The 24,405-nt window shown below is 45.2% G+C and overlaps 1 protein-coding gene across 3 annotated transcripts in view; it reads left to right on the top strand.

Annotated features, from left to right (window-relative positions):
* Window positions 1-24,405, top strand: part of LOC112257468 (membrane-associated phosphatidylinositol transfer protein 2) — an 84,352-nt gene that overhangs the window by 42,594 nt on the left and 17,353 nt on the right. For all 3 annotated transcript variants that reach the window (XM_042326625.1, XM_042326627.1, XM_042326626.1), the window contains exons 4-16: window positions 3,542-3,756; window positions 5,616-5,734; window positions 8,898-9,131; window positions 10,365-10,706; window positions 11,192-11,287; window positions 12,135-12,245; window positions 12,429-12,493; window positions 20,366-20,456; window positions 20,678-20,831; window positions 20,925-21,114; window positions 21,916-22,035; window positions 22,235-22,455; window positions 22,591-22,757. In XM_042326625.1, coding sequence (XP_042182559.1) covers window positions 3,542-3,756; window positions 5,616-5,734; window positions 8,898-9,131; window positions 10,365-10,706; window positions 11,192-11,287; window positions 12,135-12,245; window positions 12,429-12,493; window positions 20,366-20,456; window positions 20,678-20,831; window positions 20,925-21,114; window positions 21,916-22,035; window positions 22,235-22,455; window positions 22,591-22,757 — 2,125 coding nt within the window. The remainder of the gene's footprint in view (window positions 1-3,541; window positions 3,757-5,615; window positions 5,735-8,897; window positions 9,132-10,364; window positions 10,707-11,191; window positions 11,288-12,134; window positions 12,246-12,428; window positions 12,494-20,365; window positions 20,457-20,677; window positions 20,832-20,924; window positions 21,115-21,915; window positions 22,036-22,234; window positions 22,456-22,590; window positions 22,758-24,405) is intronic.

Below are 24,405 nucleotides of genomic sequence, written 5' to 3'. Positions count from 1 at the left end.
AGACACATCGACAGCCCTGAAAGAACTTCATTGGACTCTATGTAAACTGGAAACCACATATTCTGAGGCTGCATTTATTGTAGCCGGGGATTTTAACAAGGCTAATCTGAAAACAAGGCTCCCCAAATTCTATCAGCATATCGATTGTGCTACCAGGGCTGGCAAAACCCTAGACCACTGTTATTCTAACTTCCGTGATGCATTTAAGGCCCTCCCCCGCCATTCCTTAGGAAAAGTTGACCACTACTCCATTTTGTTGCTCTCTGTCTATAGACAGAAACTAAAACAGGAAGCTCCCGCGCTCAGGTCTGTTCAACGCTGGTCCGACCAATCGGATTCCACGCTTCAAGATTGCTTCGATCACGTGGACTGGGATATGTTCTGCATTGCGGCGAACAATAACATTGATGAATACGCTGATTCGTGTGCGAGTTTATTTACAAGTGCATCGATGATGTTGTACCCACAGCGTCTATTAAAACATTCCCCAACCAGAAACCATGGATTGATGGCAGCATTCGCGCAAAACTGAATGCGCGAACCACTGCTTTTAATCAGGGCAACGTGACCGGAAACATGACCAAATACAAACAGTGTAGCTATTCCCTCCGCAAGGCAATCAAACAAGCTAAGCGTCAGTACAGAGACAAAGTGGAGTCGCAATTCAACGGCTCAGACATGTGGCAGGGTCTACAGTCAATCACGGACTACAAAAGAAAAACCAGCCCCGTCGCGGACCACGATGTCTTGCTCCCAGACAGACTCAACAACTTTTTTGTTCAGTTTGAGGACAATACAGTGTCACTGTAACGTGAGTAAAACATTTAAACGTGTTAACCCTCGCAAGGCTGCAGGCCCAGACGGCATCCCTGACCACGTCCTTGGAGCATGCGCAGACCAGCTGGCTGGTGTGTTTACAGACATATTCATTCAATCCTTATCCCAGTCTGCTGTCCCCACATGCTTCAAGAGGGCCACCATTGTTCCTGTTCCCAAAAAATCTAAGGTAACTGAGCTAAATGACTACCGCCCTGTAGCACTCACTTCCATCATCATGAAGTGCTTTGAGAGACTAGTCAAGGACCATATCACCTCCACCCTACCTGACACCCTAGACCCACTCCAATTTGCTTACCGCCCCAATAGGTCCACAGATGACGCAATCGTCATCACACTGCACACTGCCCTAACCCATCTGGACAAGAGGAATACCTATGTAAGAATGCTGTTCATCGATTACAGCTCAGCATTTAACACCATAGTACCCTCCAAACTCGTCATTAAGCTCGAGACCCTGGGTCTTGACCCCGCCCTGTGCAACTGGGTCCTGGACTTGCTGACGGGGCGCCCCCAGGTGGTGAGGGTAGGTAACAACATCTCCACCCCGCTGATCCTCAACACTGGGTCCACACAAGGGTGCGTTCTCAGCCCTCTCCTGTACTCCCTGTTCACCCACAACTGTGTGGCGATGCACGCCTCCAACTCTATCATCAAGTTTGCAGACGACACTACAGTGGTAGGCTTAATTACCAACAACTACAGGGAGGAGGTGAGGGCCCTCGACATGTGGTGTCAGGAAAATAACCTCACACTCAATGTCAACAAAACAAAGGAGATGATCGTGGACTTCAGGAAACAGCAGAGGGAGCAGCCCCCTATCTACATTGACGGGACAGTAGTGGAGAGGGTGGAGAGTCTTAAGTTCCTCGGCGTACACATCACAGACATTCTGAAATGGTCCACCCACACAGACAGCATCGTGAAGAAGGCGCAGCAGCGCCTCTTCAACCTCAGGCGGCTGAAGAAATTCAGCTTGTCACCAAAAACACTCACAAACTTTTACAGATGCACAATCGAGAGCATCCTGTCGGGCTGTATCACCGCCTGGTACGGCAACTGCTCCGCCCATAACCGGAAGGCTCTCCAGAGCGTAGTGAGGTCTGCACAACGCATCACCGGGTGCCAACTACCTGCCCTCCAGGACACCTACACCACCCGATGTCACAGGAAGGCCAAAAAGATCATCAAGGACAACACCCACCCGAGCCACTGCCTGTTCACCCCGCTATCATCCAGAAGGCGAGGTCAGTACAGGTGCATCAAAGCGGGGACCGAGAGACTGAAAAACAGCTTCTAGCTCATGGCCATCAGACTGTTAAACATTGACATTAACATTGAGTGGCTGCTGCCAACATACTGACTCAACTCCAGCCACTTTAATAATGGAAACATTTATGTAATCAACTTATCACTAGCCACTTTATATATAATGATTACATACCCTACATTACTCATCTCATATGTATATACTGTACTCTATACCATCTACTGCATCTTGCCATCTTGATGTAATGTATCACTAGCCACTTTAAAACAATGCCACTTCATATAATGTTTTCATACCCTACATTACTCATCTCATATGTATATACTGTACTCTATACCATCTACTACATCTTGCCTATGCCGTTCGGCCATCACTCATTTATACATTTTTATGTACATATTCATATTCATTCCTTTACACTTGTGTGTATAAGGTAGTTGTTGTGGAATTGTTAGGTTATATTACTTGTTAGATATTGCTGCATGGTCGGAACTAGAAGCACAAGCATTTCACTACACTCACATTAACATTTGCTAACCATGTGGATGTGACAAATACATTTTATTTGATTTGATTGTGACTTTAATTGAGGAAAAAATAAATGTACTTATGACTGTGATATGTGGTTGTCTTACCTAGCTATCTTAAGATGAATGCACTGTAAGTCGCTTTGGATATGAGTGCCATAGGGAATGAGAGGAGCGGTGTTAAAATCTGCTCACACACACACATACACACACACACACACGCACACACACATACACACACACACACACACACACACACACGCACACGCACACGCACACACATACACACACACGCAGACACACACACACACACACGCACACACACACACACAGACACACACACACACACACACACACACACACACACACGTGGCCTGGTAGCAGCTGAGACATGTACCAGTGCTAGTAGGTAGTGGAAGAGAATGGTGCATGATAATCAATGTGCAGCCTATTGATTACTGCAGTAGCAGTCAGTACACTGCAGCAGTAGACTAGGACTTCCACCATCCCTCTCTCCTCCCTCTCTCCTCCTTTCTCTCTCTCTCTTTCTCCCTCCCTCTCTCCTCCTCCTTATCTATGGGAAAAGATAAAAGGTAATATATCACCAGAATGCCTGGACTGCTTAGCGGGAGGGAGGGAGGGAGGTATACATTTGAAGAGGGGAATATTTTTAAATTGTTCTCCTAACTGAGCACTTTGGTCACCTTTGTGATTATACTGCGTTAAACTTTGAGCTGAGGCTAAAGTCTCGAACCCTAACTGTTTGTATGTCTGTGTGTGTTAGTGTGTGTGTTTATGCGTGTATGTGTGCATGTTAGTGTTTGTGCGTATGTGTTCGCTGCAAACTGTTCAGCTGAAAAGCAGGCCCTGACTCTCTCCCTTCTTCCTCTCTCCCCTCCTCTTGCAGAAGAAGAGCCGAGAGGAGAGTTGTGGTGAGGGTAGTGGGGTAGAGATCCTAGAGAACAAGCCGTATGAGGATGGTCCAGGCGGGTCGGGTCAGTACACACACAAGGTGTATCACATCGGGAAACACATCCCCTCGTGGTTCTGCTCCATCCTGCCTCAGGCTGCTCTACGCGTGGAGGAGGAGTCCTGGAACGCCTACCCATACACACGCACGCGGTGAGAGGGAAGACACGCACATAGTAATACAGTATGCATCGACACACACCCTTACATCAACACACCCTAACATCAACACACCCTAACATCAACACACCCTTACATCAAGACACCCTTACATCAATACACCTTTACATCAACACACCCTTACTTCAATACACCCTTGCATCAACACACCCTTACATCAACACACCCTTACATTGTAACACCCTTACATCAACACACCCTTACATCAACACACCCTTACATCAACACACCCTAACATTGTAACAGCCTTACATCAGTCCACCCTTACATCAGTACACCCTAACATCAACACACCCTAACATCAACACACCCTTAAATCAACACACCCTTACATCAGTACACCCTCACATCAATACACCCTTACATCAACACACCCTTACATCAATACACCCTTACATCAATACACCCTTACATCAGTACACCCTTACATCAACACACCCTTACATCAGTACACACACCCTTACATCAGTACACACACCCTTACATCAATACACCCACACATTAGTACACCCTTACATCAAAACACCCTTACATCAATGCACACACTCTTACATCAACACACACGCCCTTACATCAATACACATATCACTTTGTGGCCCTGAGGCCGGGAGTTGTGCTCCCTACCCTACACCCCTACCCTACAGCCCTACCCTACACCCCTACCCTACACCCCTACCTTACACCCCGACCCTACAGCCCTAACCTACACCCCTACCCTGCACCCCTACCCTACACCCCTACCTTACACCCCTACCCCGCACCCCTATCTTGCACCCCTACCTTACACCCCGACCCTACCCCTACCCCAAACCCAACCTTACACCCCTACCCCACACCCCTACCTTACACCCCTAACCTGCACCCTTACATTACACCCCTGCCTTACACCCCTAACCTGCACCTTTACCTTGCACCCCTACCCCACACCCTTACCTTGCACCCCCACCCCACACCCTTACCTTATACCCCTACCCTACACCCCTACACCACATCCTTGCCCTACACCCCTACCCTACACCCCAACCTTACACCCTTACCCCACACCCCTACCTTACAACTCTACCCTACACCCCTACCCCGCTTCCATACCCTACACCCCTACCTTGCCCTCCTACCCTACACCCTACCCTACACCCCTACCCCACACCCCTACCTTACACCCTTAACCCACACGCCTACCCCACATCCCTACACACCTACCTCACACCCCTACCTTACACCCCTACCCTACACCCCTACACAAGGACAAGATGTGAAAGAGACATGCTCCTAACCCCCCAACCTCCTTCTCCCCTCTTACTACTTTGCTTACTGTCCCTCTCTCCCGCTCTCCCTCTCTCCCGCTCTCCTTCTCTCCTGCTCTCCCTCTCTCCCGCTCTCCTTCTCTCCCGCTCTCCCTCTATCCCTCTCTCCCTCTCTCTCTCTCCCGCTCTCCCTCGCTCTCTCTCTCTCCCTCTCTCCCACTCTCCCTCTCTCCCTCTCTCTCTCCCGCTCTCCCTCGCTCTCTCTCTCCCTCTCTCCCGCTCTCCTCTCTCTCCCTCTCCTTCTCTCCCGCTCTCCCCTCTCCTTCTCTCCCGCTCTCCTTCTCTCCCGCTCTCCTTCTCTCCCGCTCTCCTTCTCTCCCGCTCTCCCTCTCTGCCGCTCTCCTTCTCTCTCTCCCTCTCTCCTTCTCTCCCGCTCTCCCTCTCTCCCGCCTCCCTCTCTCCCGCTCTCCCTCTCTCCCACTCTCCCTCTCTCCCTCTCTCCCGCTCTCCCTCTCTCTCTCTCCCACTCTCCCTCACTCTCTCTCTCCCTCTCTCCCGCTCTCCCTCTCTCCCTCTCTCTCTTTCCAGGTATACCTGTCCATTCGTAGAGAAGTTCTCCATAGACATTGAGACGTATTATAAACCTGACACAGGGACCCAAGAGTGCTTCAATCTGTCATCAGCAGACAAAAGAGCAAGGACTGTAGGTATGGTACACACACACACACACACAAAACACACACACACACACACACACACACACACACACACACACACACACACACACACCTCGCCTTCTCAAGCGTACTGTTCTCAGTCTGTCTGTCTTGGCGTCATGGATTTCAGAGAGCAGTCAGTGATTCACTGTTTCACTCACACACAAACACACACACACACACTCACACACACACATGCTGTGGAAATTAAAAAGCAGACAGCGTGAGTTCCATCTTATGCTGCTGCTGGTCTTTCTCTCTCTGTGTGTGTTTGCGTGTGAGAGCTGCTGTCTGGCTCTAAACTGCACCACTCCCACAGTGCAGTGTGTGTAGTCTGGCCCAGACTGACTCTGCAGGAGGACGAATACATAACCACACACACACACACACACACACACACACACACACACACACACACACACACACACACACACACACACACACACACACACACACACACACATGTAGTGACACACTCACAGACTGTGCAGCTGTATACAGCAGGGACCTCTAGTGGCTTCTAGCCAGCTGTATACAGCAGGGACCTCTAGTGGCTCCTAGCCAGCTGTATACAGCAGGGACCTCTAGTGGCTCCTAGCCAGCTGTATACAGCAGGGACCTCTAGTGGCTCCTAGCCAGCTGTATACAGCAGGGACCTCTAGTGGCTTCTAGCCAGCTGTATACAGCAGGGACCTCTAGTGGCTCTTAGCCAGCTGTATACAGCAGGGACCTCTAGTGGCTTCTAGTCAGCTGTATACAGCAGGGACCTCTAGTGGCTCCTAGCCAGCTGTATACAGCAGGAACCTCTAATGGCTCTTAGCCAGCTGTATACAGCAGGGACCTCTAGTGGCTTCTAGCCAGCTGTATACAGCAGGAACCTCTAGTGGCTTCTAGCCAGCTGTATACAGCAGGGACCTCTAGTGGCTCTTAGCCAGCTGTATACAGCAGGAACCTCTAGTGGCTTCTAGCCAGCTGTATACAGCAGGAACCTCTAGTGGCTCTTAGCCAGCTGTATACAGCAGGAACCTCTAGTGGCTCTTAGCCAGCCGTATACAGCAGGGACCTCTAGTGGCTCCTAGCCAGCTGTATACAGCAGGAACCTCTAGTGGCTCTTAGCCAGCTGTATACAGCAGGAACCTCTAGTGGCTCTTAGCCAGCTGTATACAGCAGGAACCTCTAGTGGCTTCTAGCCAGCCGTATACAGCAGGGACCTCTAGTGGCTCTTAGCCAGCTGTATACAGCAGGAACCTCTAGTGGCTCTTAGCCAGCCGTATACAGCAGGGACCTCTAGTGGCTCCTAGCCAGCTGTATACAGCAGGAACCTCTAGTGGCTCTTAGCCAGCTGTATACAGCAGGAACCTCTAGTGGCTCTTAGCCAGCTGTATACAGCAGGAACCTCTAGTGGCTTCTAGCCAGCCGTATACAGCAGGGACCTCTAGTGGCTCTTAGCCAGCTGTATACAGCAGGGACCTCTAGTGGCTTCTAGCCAGCTGTATACAGCAGGAACCTCTAGTGGCTCTTAGCCAGCTGTATACAGCAGGAACCTCTAGTGGCTTCTAGCCAGCTGTATACAGCAGGAACCTCTAGTGGCTCTTAGCCAGCTGTATACAGCAGGGACCTCTAGTGGCTCTTAGCCAGCTGTATACAGCAGGGACCTCTAGTGGCTTCTAGCCAGCTGTATACAGCAGGAACCTCTAGTGGCTCTTAGCCAGCTGTATACAGCAGGGACCTCTAGTGGCTTCTAGCCAGCTGTATACAGCAGGGACCTCTAGTGGCTCTTAGCCAGCTGTATACAGCAGGGACCTCTACTGGCTTCTAGCCAGCTGTATACAGCAGGAACCTCTAGTGGCTTCTAGCCAGCTGTATACAGCAGGGACCTCTAGTGGCTCCTAGCCAGCTGTATACAGCAGGGACCTCTAGTGGCTTCTAGCCAGCTGTATACAGCAGGGACCTCTAGTGGCTCTTAGCCAGCTGTATACAGCAGGGACCTCTAGTGGCTTCTAGCCAGCTGTATACAGCAGGGACCTCTAGTGGCTCTTAGCCAGCTGTATACAGCAGGGACCTCTAGTGGCTTCTAGCCAGCTGTATACAGCAGGGACCTCTAGTGGCTCTTAGCCAGCTGTATACAGCAGGGACCTCTAGTGGCTTCTAGCCAGCTGTATACAGCAGGGACCTCTAGTGGCTTCTAGCCAGCTGTATACACCAGGGACCTCTAGTGGCTCTTAGCCAGCTGTATACAGCAGGGACCTCTAGTGGCTCTTAGCCAGCTGTATACAGCAGGGACCTCTAGTGGCTCCTAGCCAGCTGTATACAGCAGGACCTCTAGTGGCTCTTAGCCAGCTGTATACAGCAGGAACCTCTAGTGGCTTCTAGCCAGCTGTATACAGCAGGGACCTCTAGTGGCTCTTAGCCAGCTGTATACAGCAGGAACCTCTAGTGGCTTCTAGCCAGCTGTATACAGCAGGGACCTCTAGTGGCTCTTAGCCAGCTGTATACAGCAGGGACCTCTAGTGGCTTCTAGCCAGCTGTATACAGCAGGGACCTCTAGTGGCTTCTAGCCAGCTGTATACAGCAGGGACCTCTAGTGGCTTCTAGCCAGCTGTATACAGCAGGGACCTCTAGTGGCTCTTAGCCAGCTGTATACAGCAGGGACCTCTAGTGGCTCCTAGCCAGCTGTATACAGCAGGGACCTCTAGTGGCTCTTAGCCAGATGTATACAGCAGGGACCTCTAGTGGCTCTTAGCCAGCTGTATACAGCAGGGACCTCTAGTGGCTTCTAGCCAGCTGTATACAGCAGGGACCTCTAGTGGCTCTAGTAGCCAGCTGTATACAGCAGGGACCTCTAGTGGCTTCTAGCCAGCTGTATACAGCAGGGACCTCTAGTGGCTCTTAGCCAGCTGTATACAGCAGGGACCTCTAGTGGCTTCTAGCCAGCTGTATACAGCAGGGACCTCTAGTGGCTCTTAGCCAGCTGTATACAGCAGGGACCTCTAGTGGCTCTTAGCCATGGTTTTAAAGGTCTATGCTTTTTTTAGTTCTATTCTGGTTCCCTCCAAACCCATTCACTCCAGAAAGTAACCATCCAGAATTCACTAGATGACTCATTGTGGTCTGTGCCCTGTACTGACAGTGTGATTGTGTGTTCATCCCCCAGACCCCATTGATATTGTGAAGGATTACATTGCGCCCCATGAGTACCTGGTTGAGGAGGACCCTAAGCTGTATGTATCGGTGAAAACCCAGCGAGGACCACTGACTGACGACTGGATCGAAATGATCAACCAGAACCCCACCCAGAACCCGGTCATGTGTGCCTACAAGCTCTGCAAGGTGGAGTTCAGATACTGGGGCATGCAGTCCAAGATAGAACGCTTCATACACGATGTTGGTAGGTACTGTGTGTGTGTGTGTGTGCGTGTGTGTGTGTGTGTGCGTGCGAGCGTGCGCGTGCGTACGTGCGTGCGTGTGTGTGTTTTCCTGTACAGTAGCCCATTTAGAGTTAGTTGATTATTGCTGGAGACACCTGGCTAACTTTCCATCTCCTTACGCTCTGCTGCTGGTGTGAGATTTCAAGCCTGACTGATCACTGTTGACTTAGTAGTAGTACATGTTGTGTGTATACAGTGTGTGTGTGTGTGTGTGTGTGTGTGTGTGTGTGTGTGTGTGTGTGTGTGTGTGTGTGTGTGTGTGTGTGTGTGTGTGTGTGTGTGTGTCTGTGTGTGTGTGTGTGTGTCTGTGTCTGTGTGTGTGTGTGTGCCTGTGTGTGTGTGTGTGTACTGTATTGAGTGTGTGACTGCTCTGTGTGTTGTTCCTGCATGGTGCTTGATCAGTACATTAGGATTGACAGGTTCATTAGTGTATTTCTAATGAACGTATGCATGATTGATGGGTACTGAGAGAAAGAGAGAGGTGAATCATTAAATTGTTTGGAATTGAGAGAAATGTCTGTGATAATGTTATTAATGTCCTGCCCTTCCCTTTCCCCTCCTCCCCCCAGGCCTGCGTAAGGTGATGGATGATTAGTTAGTTAATTAGTTAGTTAATTAGTTAGTTATGATACTAACTTGTCCCCTCCTCCCCCCAGGCCTGTGTAAGGTGATGGATGATTAGTTAGTTAATGAGTTAGTTAATTAGTTAGTTATGATACTAACTTGTCCCCTCCTCCCCCCAGGCCTGTGTAAGGTGATGGATGATTAGTTAGTTAATTAGTTAGTTAATTAGTTAGTTATGATACTAACTTGTCCCCTCCTCCCCCCCCAGGCCCTGTGTAAGGTGATGGATGAAGGTGATGGATGATTAGTTAGTTAATTAGTTAGTTAGTTAGTTATGATACTAACTTGTCCCCTCCTCCCCCAGGCCTGTGTAAGGTGATGGATGATTAGTTAGTTAATTAGTTAGTTAATTAGTTAGTTATGATACTAACTTGTCCCCTCCTCCCCCCAGGCCTGTGTAAGGTGATGGATGATTAGTTAGTTAATTAGTTAGTTAGTTAGTTAGTTATGATACTAACTTGTCCTCTCCTCCCTGCAGGCCTGTGTAAGGTGATGGATGATTAGTTAGTTAGTTAGCTAGTTAGTTAATTAGTTCGTTATGATACTAACCTGTCCTCTCCTCTCTGCAGGCCTGCGTAAGGTGATGGTGCGTGCCCACCGGCAGGCGTGGTGCTGGCAGGATGAATGGTACGGTCTGACCATAGAGGACATCAGACAGCTGGAGCTGGAGACCCAGCTAGCCCTGGCCACAAAGATGGCCCAGTACAGCCTCAGTGACACCGAGGAGGGGGCAGCAGAGTCCAACAGAACCCCCGTCACACCTGACCGGGACTTGGAGGGGGCCCTGCGGGATGGGGGAGAGGTGGAGGGAGGAGGGGCAGGGCTGGGAGATACGTTACATACGCGTGGAGAGCTCACCAAGCAGTGGTCAACTTCATCCAGGTCGTCTAATAGATCCTCGAAGAGAGGAGGTGAGTGGGAAAAGCCTTTAACTTTACAAATCTCTAATCAACCCCTAGACCCTAGACAATTTTTCAGTGGACAAGGTGGAGCTTATAAACATCACTGCTACTCTACAAGACATTTCCCTAGCAGGAGTTTCACTTGACCCAACAAACATGAGAGAATAGTGCCCTCACCATAGAGAATGATAGAGGCCTCTAGTGGCCAAAAGGCTGTGTTAGCACAGGCAGCGACATTGAGGGCTTCCACCATTTTAATGTAATCAACTGGGTGGGACTTCCAACTTCATTGGATGATCCCTCCTGGTGACCCTGTTGGAGTCATGTCCAACCGGGTCATCAGGAGAGATCAGCTAATCATGAAGAAGATAATTGACTACTTCAAAATAGAGATTTCCTCAATGGCGCTGCCCATGCTGTCACAGACGCTATAATCTATAATGGCACAGATACACAGATTAGTCCTCTCTCGTCCCCCCCCCTCCCACATACAGGAAGTCCTGTGAACCAGAACATCTCAGAGTGGCGGATGCAGAGTATCGCTCGTGACTCAGAGGACAGCACTGACGACGAGTTCTTCGATGCTCCCGGTATGCTATTACATGTTATTACAAACAGTTATTACAGTGACTACAGTAACTACTATCAGCTCATACTGATGTTATATCTATCTCATCGGAAGATTTGTCTGACAACGATATGTTATACCATTATTAAATGTTATTCCATGTCATTAAATGTTGTTATATTACTGTTATTACAACTACAATAGTTACTGATGTTATACTGATGTTATGCTGATATGCTAATGTTGAACTGATGTTGAACTGATGTTATGCTAATGTTCAACTGATGTTATGCTGATGTTATACTGATGTTGTGCTGATGTTATACTGATGTTATACTGATGTTGTGCTGATGTTATGCTGATGTTATGTTGATGTTATACTGATGTTATGCTGATGTTATACTGATGTTATGCTGATGTTATACTGATGTTGTGCTGATGTTATGCTAATGTTATACTGATGTTATGCTGATGTTATACTGATTTTATACTGATGTTATACTGATGTTATAATGATGTTGTGCTGATGTTATACTGATGTTATACTGATGTTATTCTGATGTTGTGCTGATATTATGCTGATGTTAAGCTGATGTTATACTGATGTTATGCTGATGTTATGCTGATGTTATACTGATGATATACTGATGTTATACTGATGTTATACTGATGTTGTGCTGATGTTATACTGATGTTATACTGATGTTGTGCTGATGTTGTGCCGATGTTATACTGATGATATAGATGATATACTGATGTTATACTGATGTTGTGCTGATGTTATACTGATGGTATGCTGATGTAATACTAATTTTATAGTGATGTTATACTAATGTAATGCTGATGTTATGCTGTGTCTGTCTCTTCAGAGGACTTCTCTGGAGATGAGGAGATGTTATTACATGCCAAGGAGATGAACAAGTGGAGTTCCAACGACCTGATGGACAAGATAGAGACTACAGAGACAGACGAAGGCCAGGGTAGGAGCGCACACACACGTTCCGTTCCTCATTTATATTTCAGATCTTCATATCCAATCTCGTCCTTCAGGAAGTTAATTTGTTTAATGAAAGTTAATGGTGTGTGTGTGTGTTTTCACATGTGTTTGTCTTCGTGTCTGTCTGTGTGTGTCTGTCTGTCTGTGTGTGTATGTGTATTTACAGAGAGCCTGTATCAGGAGTCGGGTGAAGACTATACAGTAACCAGTAGTGAGGAACGACTGATTGAGGTATGCTTCCACTGTAGCTACAGTATGAAGACTGTATGAGAGTATTCATGAGGTTCTCACAGACCTGGTAAACAACGACATGAGGTTCTCACAGACCTGGTAAACAACGACATGAGGTTCTCACAGACCTGGTAAACAACGACATGAGGTTCTCACAGACCTGATAAACAACAACATGAGGTTCTCACAGACCTGGTAAACAACAACATGAGGTTCTCACAGACCTGGTAAACAACGACATGAGGTTCTCACAGACCTGGTAAACAACAACATGAGGTTCTCACAGACCTGGTAAACAACGACATGAGGTTCTCACAGACCTGGTAAACAACGACATGAGGTTCTCACAGATGTTAGATTCTAATTGTTAGAGTAAGAACTCAACGGACACTGTGAAAGCTTAAACCAAGTTTATTCTTCCCAAAGGATCGAACAGCTGAATCGACAAAGACATGGTTACAATAGTGGTGGTATATGTACCCCACTTTGGGTGGAGTCTCCTCCTCGCTAATTGCTAGGCAGGAAAGTACTTGATACGGGCAATACACTTTTTCTTCTCCCTTAACGTGACCTGACCTGACCTCGACCCCCTTCATCACTAATCCATGGCTCTCTCCCTTTATCAATGCCTACCATGTGATCACTTTCCCTGCACTCGTTTAAGAGTTAGTACCCAGAATCCATCACAGACAAGAGTAAACATCATTGTGAGGTTCTCACAGACCAGGTAAACAACGACATGAGATTCTCACAGAGGATTACTTACTATAGAATCACAAGTTCTTAACAACATTTCATAACAATACATGAACAGCAATGTTTGCAGTTGAACTGTACGTCTTTGGTACTGGAACAGTTGACTTGGTAAAGTTGTCTGAAGCTGATCCCAGGGGGAGAGAGAATGTCACAGTGTCTCTGGGGATCACACACACACATATTATATGAATGTTTGTTGTTGAGCTTTGTGTTCAGCGGCACGTCTCTCTGATACAAACACGTAGACACCACACAGGCACACACACAGACACACACAAGTACACACAAGTACACACAGACACACAGGCACACACAAATACACACACAAGTACACACAGACACACAGGCACACACAAATACACACACAAGTACACACAGACACACACAAGTACACACAGACACACACAAATACACACAGACACACAGGCACACACACAGACACACACAAGTACACACAGACACACACAAATACACACAGACACACACAAATACACACAGACACACAGGCACACAGACACACACAAATACACACAGACACACACACAGTACACACAGACACACACAAGTACACACAGACACACACACAAAAACACACAGACACACAGGCACACACACAGACACACACAAGTACACACAGGCACACACAAATACACACAGACACACACAAATACACACAGGCACACACACAGACACACACGCACACACACAGACACACACACAGACACACACACACATACACAAACAGGCACACACATCATCTCAGTGTGTTATCCACTCTGTGTCCAGCGTCACGTCTCTAGTAAACGGAGACGTCGTTCCACTGTCAGGTCCCACAGACGACCAGCTGTAAGTCTGACCTTTAACCTCTGAGGTTCAGAGGTAGCCTTTAGAAGTCCAATGCCCTGTGGTGTGAGTAGGTTCCCAGTAGGACAAGGTAAAACAAATCCTGTTGTGTTTATGGTAACTTACTGGAATCCAGTTACTTGTAAGTTATTGTCAACTGTTAAACCAAAGTTTCTTTGGAAATTACAGTAACATACTGTACTTTTTTATACAGTAAATTGCAGGTAATGGCTGCCAGTAAGTTACCGGAAAAACAACTGGATATTTTTGTTTGTGTAGGGTGTTGTGTTAGGTCACTCAGATCATACTGTAGGCCAATGTTCCCTCTAACCTGCGCCCGTGTGCGGGTGCTCAGTAGTCTAGAGACTGGTGTGCAGGGCGCAGAAGAAATATCAGCCAACAGAGACAAGCACAAGATTGAACTTCACTCAACTTTGTAGAGTTTTCCCAGTTATTTAAAACTATCAACCTTTCCCTTTACTGTGGCAATTGTGATCGAATCAACACAATATTAGCCACTTTCAGTAAAACAGAACGAAACATGATAGAGATTTTGTTGTAGGCAGAACGCATTGGAGTAGGATTCTATTGAGCATGACTCAGCCCATACTCTACACAGACCGGTGTGGCATAACCAATCAGAGCTGCAGAAGGCCTATATGCAAATAGACCATTGCCATAAATGGATCTGTGCCATTTACTTTGAACTAGACTGTGTTTACAGCTGTGGTCGTGAGTAGATGCGCTTGTTTTGAGTTTAAAGTAGCCACGTGCATGTAGCCACGTGTGAAAATGTTGTTCATATCCTTTGCTAGTTAGTGAGTTATTAGCCCAGTTATAAACTCAACAAAAAAAGAAACGTCCTCTCACTGTCAACTGCGTTTATTTTCAGCAAACTTAACATGTGTAAGTATAACAAGTGTGAACATAACAAGATTCAACAACTGAGACATAAACGGAACAAGTTCCAAAGACATGTGACTAACAGAAATTGAATAATTGTAAAGGGGTGCGTAACTGGTGGCGGGGAAGTCAGACGCAGGAGAGCAGAACTAGGTAATAGCCGGAGCAGTTTAATCCAAAAACCAACGGCATAAAAATACAACAGAATATGGGTACAAAACCCGACGCGCACTAGTAAACATGTGCACAAACACTTACAACAAAAAATTCCATACAAAGACATGGGGGGAACAGAGGGTTAAATACACAACAATTAATGAGGGAAATGGAAACCAGGTGCGTAGGAAAATAAGACAAAACAAATGGAAAATGAAAAGTGGATCGACGATGGCTAGAAGACCGACGCCGAACGCCGCCCAAACAAGGAGAGGAAACGACTTCGGTGGAAGTCGTGACAATAATGTGTCCCTGAACAAAGGGGGGGTCAAAATCAAAGGTAACAGTCAGTATCTGCTGTGGCCATCAGCTGCAGTGCATCTCCTCCTCATGGACTGCACCAGATTTGCCAGTTCTTTCTGTGAGATGTTACCCCACTCTTCCACCAAGGCACCTGCAAGTTTCCGGACATTTCTGGGGGGAATGGCCCTAGCCCTCACCCTCCGATCCAACAGGTCCCAGACGTGCTCAATGGGATTGAGATCCGGGCTCTTCGCTGGCCATGGCAGAACACTGACATTCCTGTCTTGCAGGAAATCACGCACAGAACGAGCAGTATGGCTGGTGCTGTTAGTGTCTTAACGACCGTTCCACGGGTGCATGTTCATTAATTGTTTATGGTTCATTGAACAAGCATTGGAAACGGTGTTTAAACCATATACAATGAAGATCTGTGAAGTTATTTGGATTTTTACAAATTATCTTTGAAAGACAAGGTCCTGAAAAAGGGATGTTTCTTTTTTTGCTGAGTTTATATATTTTGTAGTGAGCAATATGGGAGTGCTTTTTTTAGTAACATTTATTTAACTATGCAAGCCAGTTAAGAACAAATTCTTATTTACAATGACAGCCTAGGAACAGTGGGTTAACTGCCTTGTTCAGGGGCAGAATTACATATTTTTACCTTGTCAGCTCAGGGATTCAATCTTGCAACCTTTCGGTTACTGGACCAACGCTCTAACCACTAGGCTACCTGCCGCCCCAGCTGATTGCTTCCTACAAGAGCACAAAACGGGTACAGTGCGTTTGGAAAGTGTTCAGACCCCTTGACTTTTTCCACATTTTATTACGTTACAGTTTTATTCTAAAATCGATTAAATCGTTTTTTCTCTCATCATTCTACACACAATACCCCATAATGACAAAACGAAAACAGGCTTTTAGAAATGTTTGCAAATGTATAAAAAATTATAAATGGAAATATCACATTTACATAAATACACATAAGTACACAGACCATTTACTCAGTACTATGTTGAAGCACCTTTGGCAGCGATTGTGGCTTTGAGTCTTCTTGGGTATGATGCTAGAAGCTTGGCACACCTGTGTTTGGGGAGTTTCTCCCATTTTTCTCTGCAGTTCCTCTCAAGCTCTTTCAGGTTTGATGGGGAGCGTTACTGCACAGCTATTTTCAGGTCTCTCCAGAGATGTTCGTTTGGGTTTAAGTCTGGGCTTTGGCTGGGCCACTCACGGATATTCAGAGACTTGTCGCGAAGCCACTCCTACGTTGTCTTGGCTGTGTGCTTAAGGTCATTGTCTTGTTGGAAGGTGAACCTTCGCCCCAGTCTGAGGCCCTGAGCGCTCTGGAGCAGGTTTTCATCAAGGATCTCTCTGTACTTTGCTCTGTTCATCTTTCCCCTCGATCCTGACTAGTCTCCCAACCCCTACCGTTAAAAAAAATCCCACAGCATGATGCTGCCGCCACCATGCTTCACCGTAGGGATGGTGCCAGGTTTCCGCCAGACGTGATGCTTGGCATTCAGGCCAAAGAGTTCATTCTTGGTTTCATCAGGCCAGAGAATCTTGTTTCTCTTCGTCTGAGAGTCCTTTAGGTGGCTTTTGGCAAACTCCAACCATGCTGTCATGTGCCTTTTACTGAGAAGAAGCTTTCGTCTGGCCACTACCATAAAGTCCTGATTGGTGGAGTGCTGCAGAGATGGTTGTCCTTCTGGAAGGTTCTCCCATCTCCACAGAGGAACTCTGGAGCTCTGTCAGAGTGACCATAGGGTTCTTTTCCCCCAATTGCTCAGTTTGGCCGGACGGCCAGCTCTAGGAAGAGTCTTGGTGGTTCCAAACTTCATCCATTTAAGAATGATGAAGACCATTGTGTTCTTGGGTACCTTCAATACTGCAGATATGTTTGGGCACCCCTCCCCAGGTCTGTGCCTCGACACAATCCTGTCTCTGAGCTCTAAGGAGAATTCCTTCAACCTCATGGCTTAGTTTTTTCTCAGACATGCACTGTCAACTGTGGGACCTTATATAGACAGGAGGTGTGTGCCTTTCCAAATCATGTCCAATCAATTTAATGTACCACAGGTGGACTCCTATCAAGTTGTAGAAACATCTCAAGGATGATCAATGAAGCCCGATTTTGAGTCTCAAGCCCTGCATGTTTTTTTTCAAAAGTCTCATGGAATGGGCTCCTGATTAGCACAGGGGTCTAAGACACTGCATTACAGTGCAAGAGGTGTCACTGCAGTACCTGATTCGAATCCAGACTGCATTACATCCGGCCGTTAAAATGTTGTGGGATGCATTTTCTCCATTATTTTTGATGGTAGGCCACTCTGGTAGGCTTACATTATGATCAAATACAGTGCCTTGCGAAAGTATTCTGCCCCCTTGAACTTTGCGACCTTTTGCCACATTTCAGGCTTCAAACATAAAGATATAAAACTGTATTTTTTTGTGAAGAATCAACAGCAAGTGGGACACAATCATGAAGTGGAATGACATTTATTGGATATTTCAAACTTTTTTTAACAAATCAAAAACTGAAAAATTGGGCGTGCAAAATTATTCAGCCCCCTTAAGTTAATACTTTGTAGCGCCACCTTTTGCTGTGATTACAGCTGTAAGTCGCTTGGGGTATGTCTCTATCAGTTTTGCACATCGAGAGACTGAATTTTTTTCCCATTCCTCCTTGCAAAACAGCTCGAGCTCAGTGAGGTTGGATGGAGAGCATTTGTGAACAGCAGTTTTCAGTTCTTTCCACAGATTCTCGATTGGATTCAGGTCTGGACTTTGACTTGGCCATTCTAACACCTGGATATGTTTATTTTTGAACCATTCCATTGTAGATTTTGCTTTATGTTTTGGATCATTGTCTTGTTGGAAGACAAATCTCCGTCCCAGTCTCAGGTCTTTTGCAGACTCCATCAGGTTTTCTTCCAGAATGGTCCTGTATTTGGCTCCATCCATCTTCCCATCAATTTTAACCATCTTCCCTGTCCCTGCTGAAGAAAAGCAGGCCCAAACCATGATGCTGCCACCACCATGTTTGACAGTGGGGATGGTGTGTTCAGGGTGATGAGCTGTGTTGCTTTTATGCCAAACATAACATTTTGCATTGTTGCCAAAAAGTTCAATTTTGGTTTCATCTGACCAGAGCACCTTCTTCCACATGTTTGGTGTGTCTCCCAGGTGGCTTGTGGCAAACTTTAAACAACACTTTTTATGGATATCTTTAAGAAATGGCTTTCTTCTTGCCACTCTTCCATAAAGGCCAGATTTGTGCAATATACGACTGATTGTTGTCCTATGGACAGAGTCTCCCACCTCAGCTGTAGATCTCTGCAGTTCATCCAGAGTGATCATGGGCCTCTTGGCTGCATCTCTGATCAGTCTTCTCCTTGTATGAGCTGAAAGTTTAGAGGGACGGCCAGGTCTTGGTAGATTTGCAGTGGTCTGATACTCCTTTCATTTCAATATTATCGCTTGCACAGTGCTCCTTGGGATGTTTAAAGCTTGGGAAATCTTTTTGTATCCAAATACGGCTTTAAACTTCTTCACAACAGTATCAACAGACCTGCCTGGTGTGTTCCTTGTTCTTCATGATGCTCTCTGCGCTTTTAACGGACCTCTGAGACTATCACAGTGCAGGTGCGTTTATACGGAGACTTGATTACACACAGGTGGATTGTATTTATCATCATTAGTCATTTAGGTCAACATTGGATCATTCAGAGATCCTCACTGAACTTCTGGAGAGAGTTTGCTGCACTGAAAGTAAAGGGGCTGAATAATTTTGCACGCCCAATTTTTCAGTTTTTGATTTGTTAAAAAAGTTTGAAATATCCAATAAATGTCGTTCCACTTCATGATTGTGTCCCACTTGTTGTTGATTCTTCACAAAAAAATACAGTTTTATATCTTTATGTTTGAAGCCTGAAATGTGGCAAAAGGTCGCAAAGTTCAAGGGGGCCGAATACTTTCGCAAGGCACTGTAGCCACTGTAGCGTACTTGGTCACTGTTAAAACTGTACTTTAAAGTGGGTACAGGCTCCATGTTCACAGTAACTTCAAGTGGGTACAGCCTCAGTGTTCACAGTAACTTCAAGTGTGTACAGCCTCAGTGTTCACAGTAACTTCAAGTGTGTACAGCCTCAGTGTTCACAGTAACTTCAAGTGGGTACAGCCTCAGTGTTCACAGTAACTTCAAGTTTGTACAGCCTCAGTGTTCACAGTAACTTCAAGTGGGTACAGCATCAGTGTTTACAGTAACTTAAAGTGGGTACAGCCTGTGTTCCCAGTAACTTAAAGTGGGTACAGCCTCAGTGTTCACAGTAACTTAAAGTGGGTACAGCCTCAGTGTTCACAGTAACTTAAAGTGGGTACAGCCTGTGTTCACAGTAGCTTAATGTGGGTACAGCCTCAGTGTTCACAGTAACTTAAAGTGGGTACAGCCTCAGTGTTCACAGTAACTTAAAGTGGGTACAGCCTCAGTGTTCACAGTAACTTAAAGTGGGTACAGCCTCAGTGTTCACAGTAAAAGCACGCTAGACGTTGCACAATGGGTACATTGGGTACAGCCTCAGTGTTCACAGTAAAAGCACGCTAGACGTTCCACAATGTTGAAGTTTGCGCCCATCAGACCTAAAATTTGCTCAATGCTGGAAAAAATTAGAGGGAACATTGCTGTAGGCTGTGAAAATATGTTGTTTTAGTTTTTATTTTAAAAATCCATGCCATTGTTTACTTCATTGTGCTCCATTGTGCTCCTTCACATATATACTCTATATGCCATTTAGCAAAGTGTGCATACAGTAGAACCCACTACCATGGCGTTACAAGCACCATGCTCTACCAACTGAGCTACAAAATAATAATAATAATCAGTGTCCACCATCTCTCCTCCTCTTTATCCTGTAGGATGGGTCGTCTCAGCAGTGTCTGACGCCCTCCAAGATCCACGTTCTGGTTCTGGTTCTTCACGGGGGTAACATATTAGACACTGGAGCAGGTATAAAACATAAGAACTATTTTTATAAAGTGGACAACACTTAAACAGTTACATTAAACACTTAAGCAGTTACCTTAAACACTTAAGCAGTTACCTTAAACACTTAAGCAGTTACCTTAAACACTTAAACAGTTACCTTAAACACTTAAGCAGTGTTCTCACTTTGTTTATTCTTGTAAAGACAATGTAACAATTTTGTATTTACTCATAATTACTCCCAGGTGAGCCAAGTAGTAAGCAGGCTGACGTCAACACTCTGAGTGGAGCATTTGAGACTGTGATGAGAGTGCATTACCCAGCAGCCCTAGGACGCATTGCCATCCGCATGGTTCCCTGCCCGGCGGTGTGTGCCGACGCCTTTTCACAGGTTTCCAAGTGAGTACACAGGTTTCCAAGTGAGCACACGCACGCACGCACACACACACACAAACACACACTCTAACCCTCGCTCCTCTCTCTCTGGTCCAGTCTCAGTCCCTATAGTTTTGATGAGGGCTGCCTTTCCAACAGTCAGGACCACATCCCTCTGGCTGCACTGCCTCTATTGGCCACTTCCGCTCCGCAGTACCAAGACGCCGTGGCAACCGTCATCCAAAGAGCCAATCAGGTGTATGGAGACTTTATCAGGTCCTTGGAAGGGGCATCCTTCTCCGGACAGGTCAGTGCAGGAGTCAGGGGTCAAAGTTTAGGGGTTAGTGATTTTTGCTGATTATACAATACAGTGAGCTACAAAAGTATTGGGACAGTGGTAAATATTTGTTTTGGATTTGTACTCCAGCATTGAAATGATACAATGACTGTGCAGTTAATGTTCAAACTGTCAGCTTTAATTTGAGGGTACTTTCATCCTTATTGAGTGATCCGTTTAAAAATGACTTTTTGTACATAGTCCTCCCCCCCAAAGTATTGGGACTAATTCACTTATATGTGTATTAAAGTAGTCAAATGTTTCGTATTTGTTGGATGCATTTGCTGTTTGTTTTGGTTGTGTTTCAGATTATTTTATGCCCAATATAAAATAATGGTAAATAATGTATTGTGTCATTTTGGAGTCACTTTTATTGTAAATAAGAATAGAATATGTTTCTAAACACTTCTACATGAATTTGGATGCTACCATGATTATGAATTGTCCTGAATGAATCATCAATAACGATGAGTGAGAAAGTTACAGAGGCATAAATATCATACCCCCCCCCCCAAAATGCTAACCTCCCCTTTTACTTTATAGTAATGGTGAGAGGTTAGCTTGTCTTGGGGGCATGATGTTTGTGCGTCTGTAACTTTCTCATTCATCAATATTCATGATAACCTCAACGCTACTGTATCGTTTCAAATCCAAAGTGCTGGAGTACAGAGCCAAAGCAACAAAACATGTGTCACTGTCCCAATACTTTTGGGGCTCACTGTATGTACTGTATGTACTCAATTTAAATCTGTGTATTCTCTCCTCCTGTAGGTGTGTGTGATCGGGGACTGTGTAGGTGGTATCCTAGGGTTTGATGCGCTGTGCAGCAGTAACGTCATCGTTTCAGAAAGCCAGAACAGCAGTAGACGAGGCAGCACCGTCAGCGTACAGGTACCTCTGTCTCCTTTAATTCCATCCCACAGGGCTACTCGAGGACTAAAAAGCACTTTCAATGTAACTCTCTTAATCTCTGTCTGGGAAACCGGTCCTATCTGTTGCATAGATCTGACAGCTACTAACTATGTGTGCCCTCTCTCTCCCCCTCTCCCTCTCTTTCTCTCCCCCTCCCCCTCCTCCTCCGTCTCTCCAGGACACAGACCTCCTCTCCCCTGGCATCATAATAAACAGTGTCTCTCTGTCTTCTCCGTCTTCTCCGACTCTGGAGGGCAGTCGCCATCTTAGTCGCAGTAACATTGACATCCCTCGCAGCTCAGGGCCTGACGACCCCAAGCGAATGCTGCCTCGCAAACGCAGCGACTCCTCCACCTACGAATTAGACACCATCAAACACCACCAGGCATTCCTGTCCAGGTCAGACACACACGCACATTCAAGGTGTAGCTACATTGACCGACCTTTGTTATCAAATGTTAACTTTTCTACTGTTTATTTTTCCCCCCACTCTTTTGCCGTTCCCTCTCTCTCTCTCTCCCCCTGTCTCTCCAGTCTCCATAGCAGTGTATTGAGAACAGACTCAGGTTCGAGGCGCTCCAGCGGGAGTACCATGCTAGAGGGAGGGAGGCTGGACTTCGAGGTGGCAGACTTCTTCCTCTTTGGTTCACCTCTGGGGCTGGTGCTGGCACTGAGGAAGACTGTGGTGCCATCCATAGATGGTGAGGGACACCTTCATCAGTGATTGATCTCACTAGCCTGGGTGTGAATATATTACTGCTGCAGCCATCAGTCTTTGCCATGCATGGAGTTGACTTTTTAAGGAGTTGGCTTAAGCAGAAATAGACTATTTGCTAAGTTGGCACTTTTCATGATTGCATTCATGTGTGCAGTCTTTGATTTTGCGTTCAGCCAATTCAAACATTCAGCCAATTCAAACATATCAAGCGTTCAGCCAATTCAAACATTCAGCCAATTCAAACATTCAGCCAATTCAAACATTCAGCCAATTCAAACATATCAAACATTCAGGTAATTCAAACATATTAAACATTCAGCCAATTCAAACATATTAAACATTCAGGTAATTCAAACATATCAAACATTCATCCAATTCAAACATATCAAGCGTTCAGCCAATTCAAACATTCAGCCAATTCAAACATTCAGCCAATTCAAACATTCAGCCAATTCAAACATATCAAACATTCAGGTAATTCAAACATATTAAACATTCAGCCAATTCAAACATATTAAACATTCAGGTAATTCAAACATATCAAACATTCATCCAATTCAAACATATCAAACATTCAGGTAATTCAAACATATCAAACATTCAGGTAATTCAAACATATCAAACATTCATCCAATTCAAACATATCAAACATTCAGGTAATTCAAACATATCAAACATTCAGGTAATTCAAACATATCAAACATTCAGGTAATTCAAACATATCAAACATTCAGGTAATTCAAACATATCAAACATTCAGGTAATTCAAACATATCAAACATTCAGGTAATTCAAACATATTAAACATTCAGCCAATTCAAACATATTAAACATTCAGGTAATTCAAACATATCAAACATTCATCCAATTCAAACATTCAGGTAATTCAAACATATCAAACATTCATCCAATTCAAACATTCAGCCAATTCAAACATATTAAACATTCAGGTAATTCAAACATATCAAACATTCATCCAATTCAAACATTCAGGTAATTCAAACATATCAAACATTCATCCAATTTAAACATTCAGCCAATTCAAACATATTAAACATTCATCCAATTCAAACATTCAGGTAATTCAAACATATCAAACATTCATCCAATTTAAACATTCAGCCAATTCAAACATATCAAACATTCATCCAATTCAAACATTCAGGTAATTCAAACATATCAAACATTCATCCAATTTAAACATTCAGCCAATTCAAACATATCAAACATTCATCCAATTCAAACATTCAGCCAATTCAAACATATTAAACATTCATCCAATTTAAACATTCAGGTAATTCAAACATATCAAACATTCATCCAATTTAAACATTCAGGTAATTCAAACATTCAGGTAATTCAAACATATTAAACATTCAGGTAATTCAAACATATTAAACATTCAGGTAATTCAAACATATCAAACATTCAGGTAATTCAAACATTCAGGTAATTCAAACATATTAAACATTCAGGTAATTCAAACATATTAAACATTCAGGTAATTCAAACATATCAAACATTCATCCAATTCAAACATTCAGGTAATTCAAACATTCAGGTAATTCAAACATATTAAACATTCAGGTAATTCAAACATATCAAACATTCAGGTAATTCAAACATATCAA

This window comes from Oncorhynchus tshawytscha, linkage group LG09 (assembly GCF_018296145.1).
Source record: "Oncorhynchus tshawytscha isolate Ot180627B linkage group LG09, Otsh_v2.0, whole genome shotgun sequence".
NCBI lineage: Eukaryota > Metazoa > Chordata > Actinopteri > Salmoniformes > Salmonidae > Oncorhynchus > Oncorhynchus tshawytscha.
This window is presented reverse-complemented; position numbering and strand designations above follow the sequence as displayed.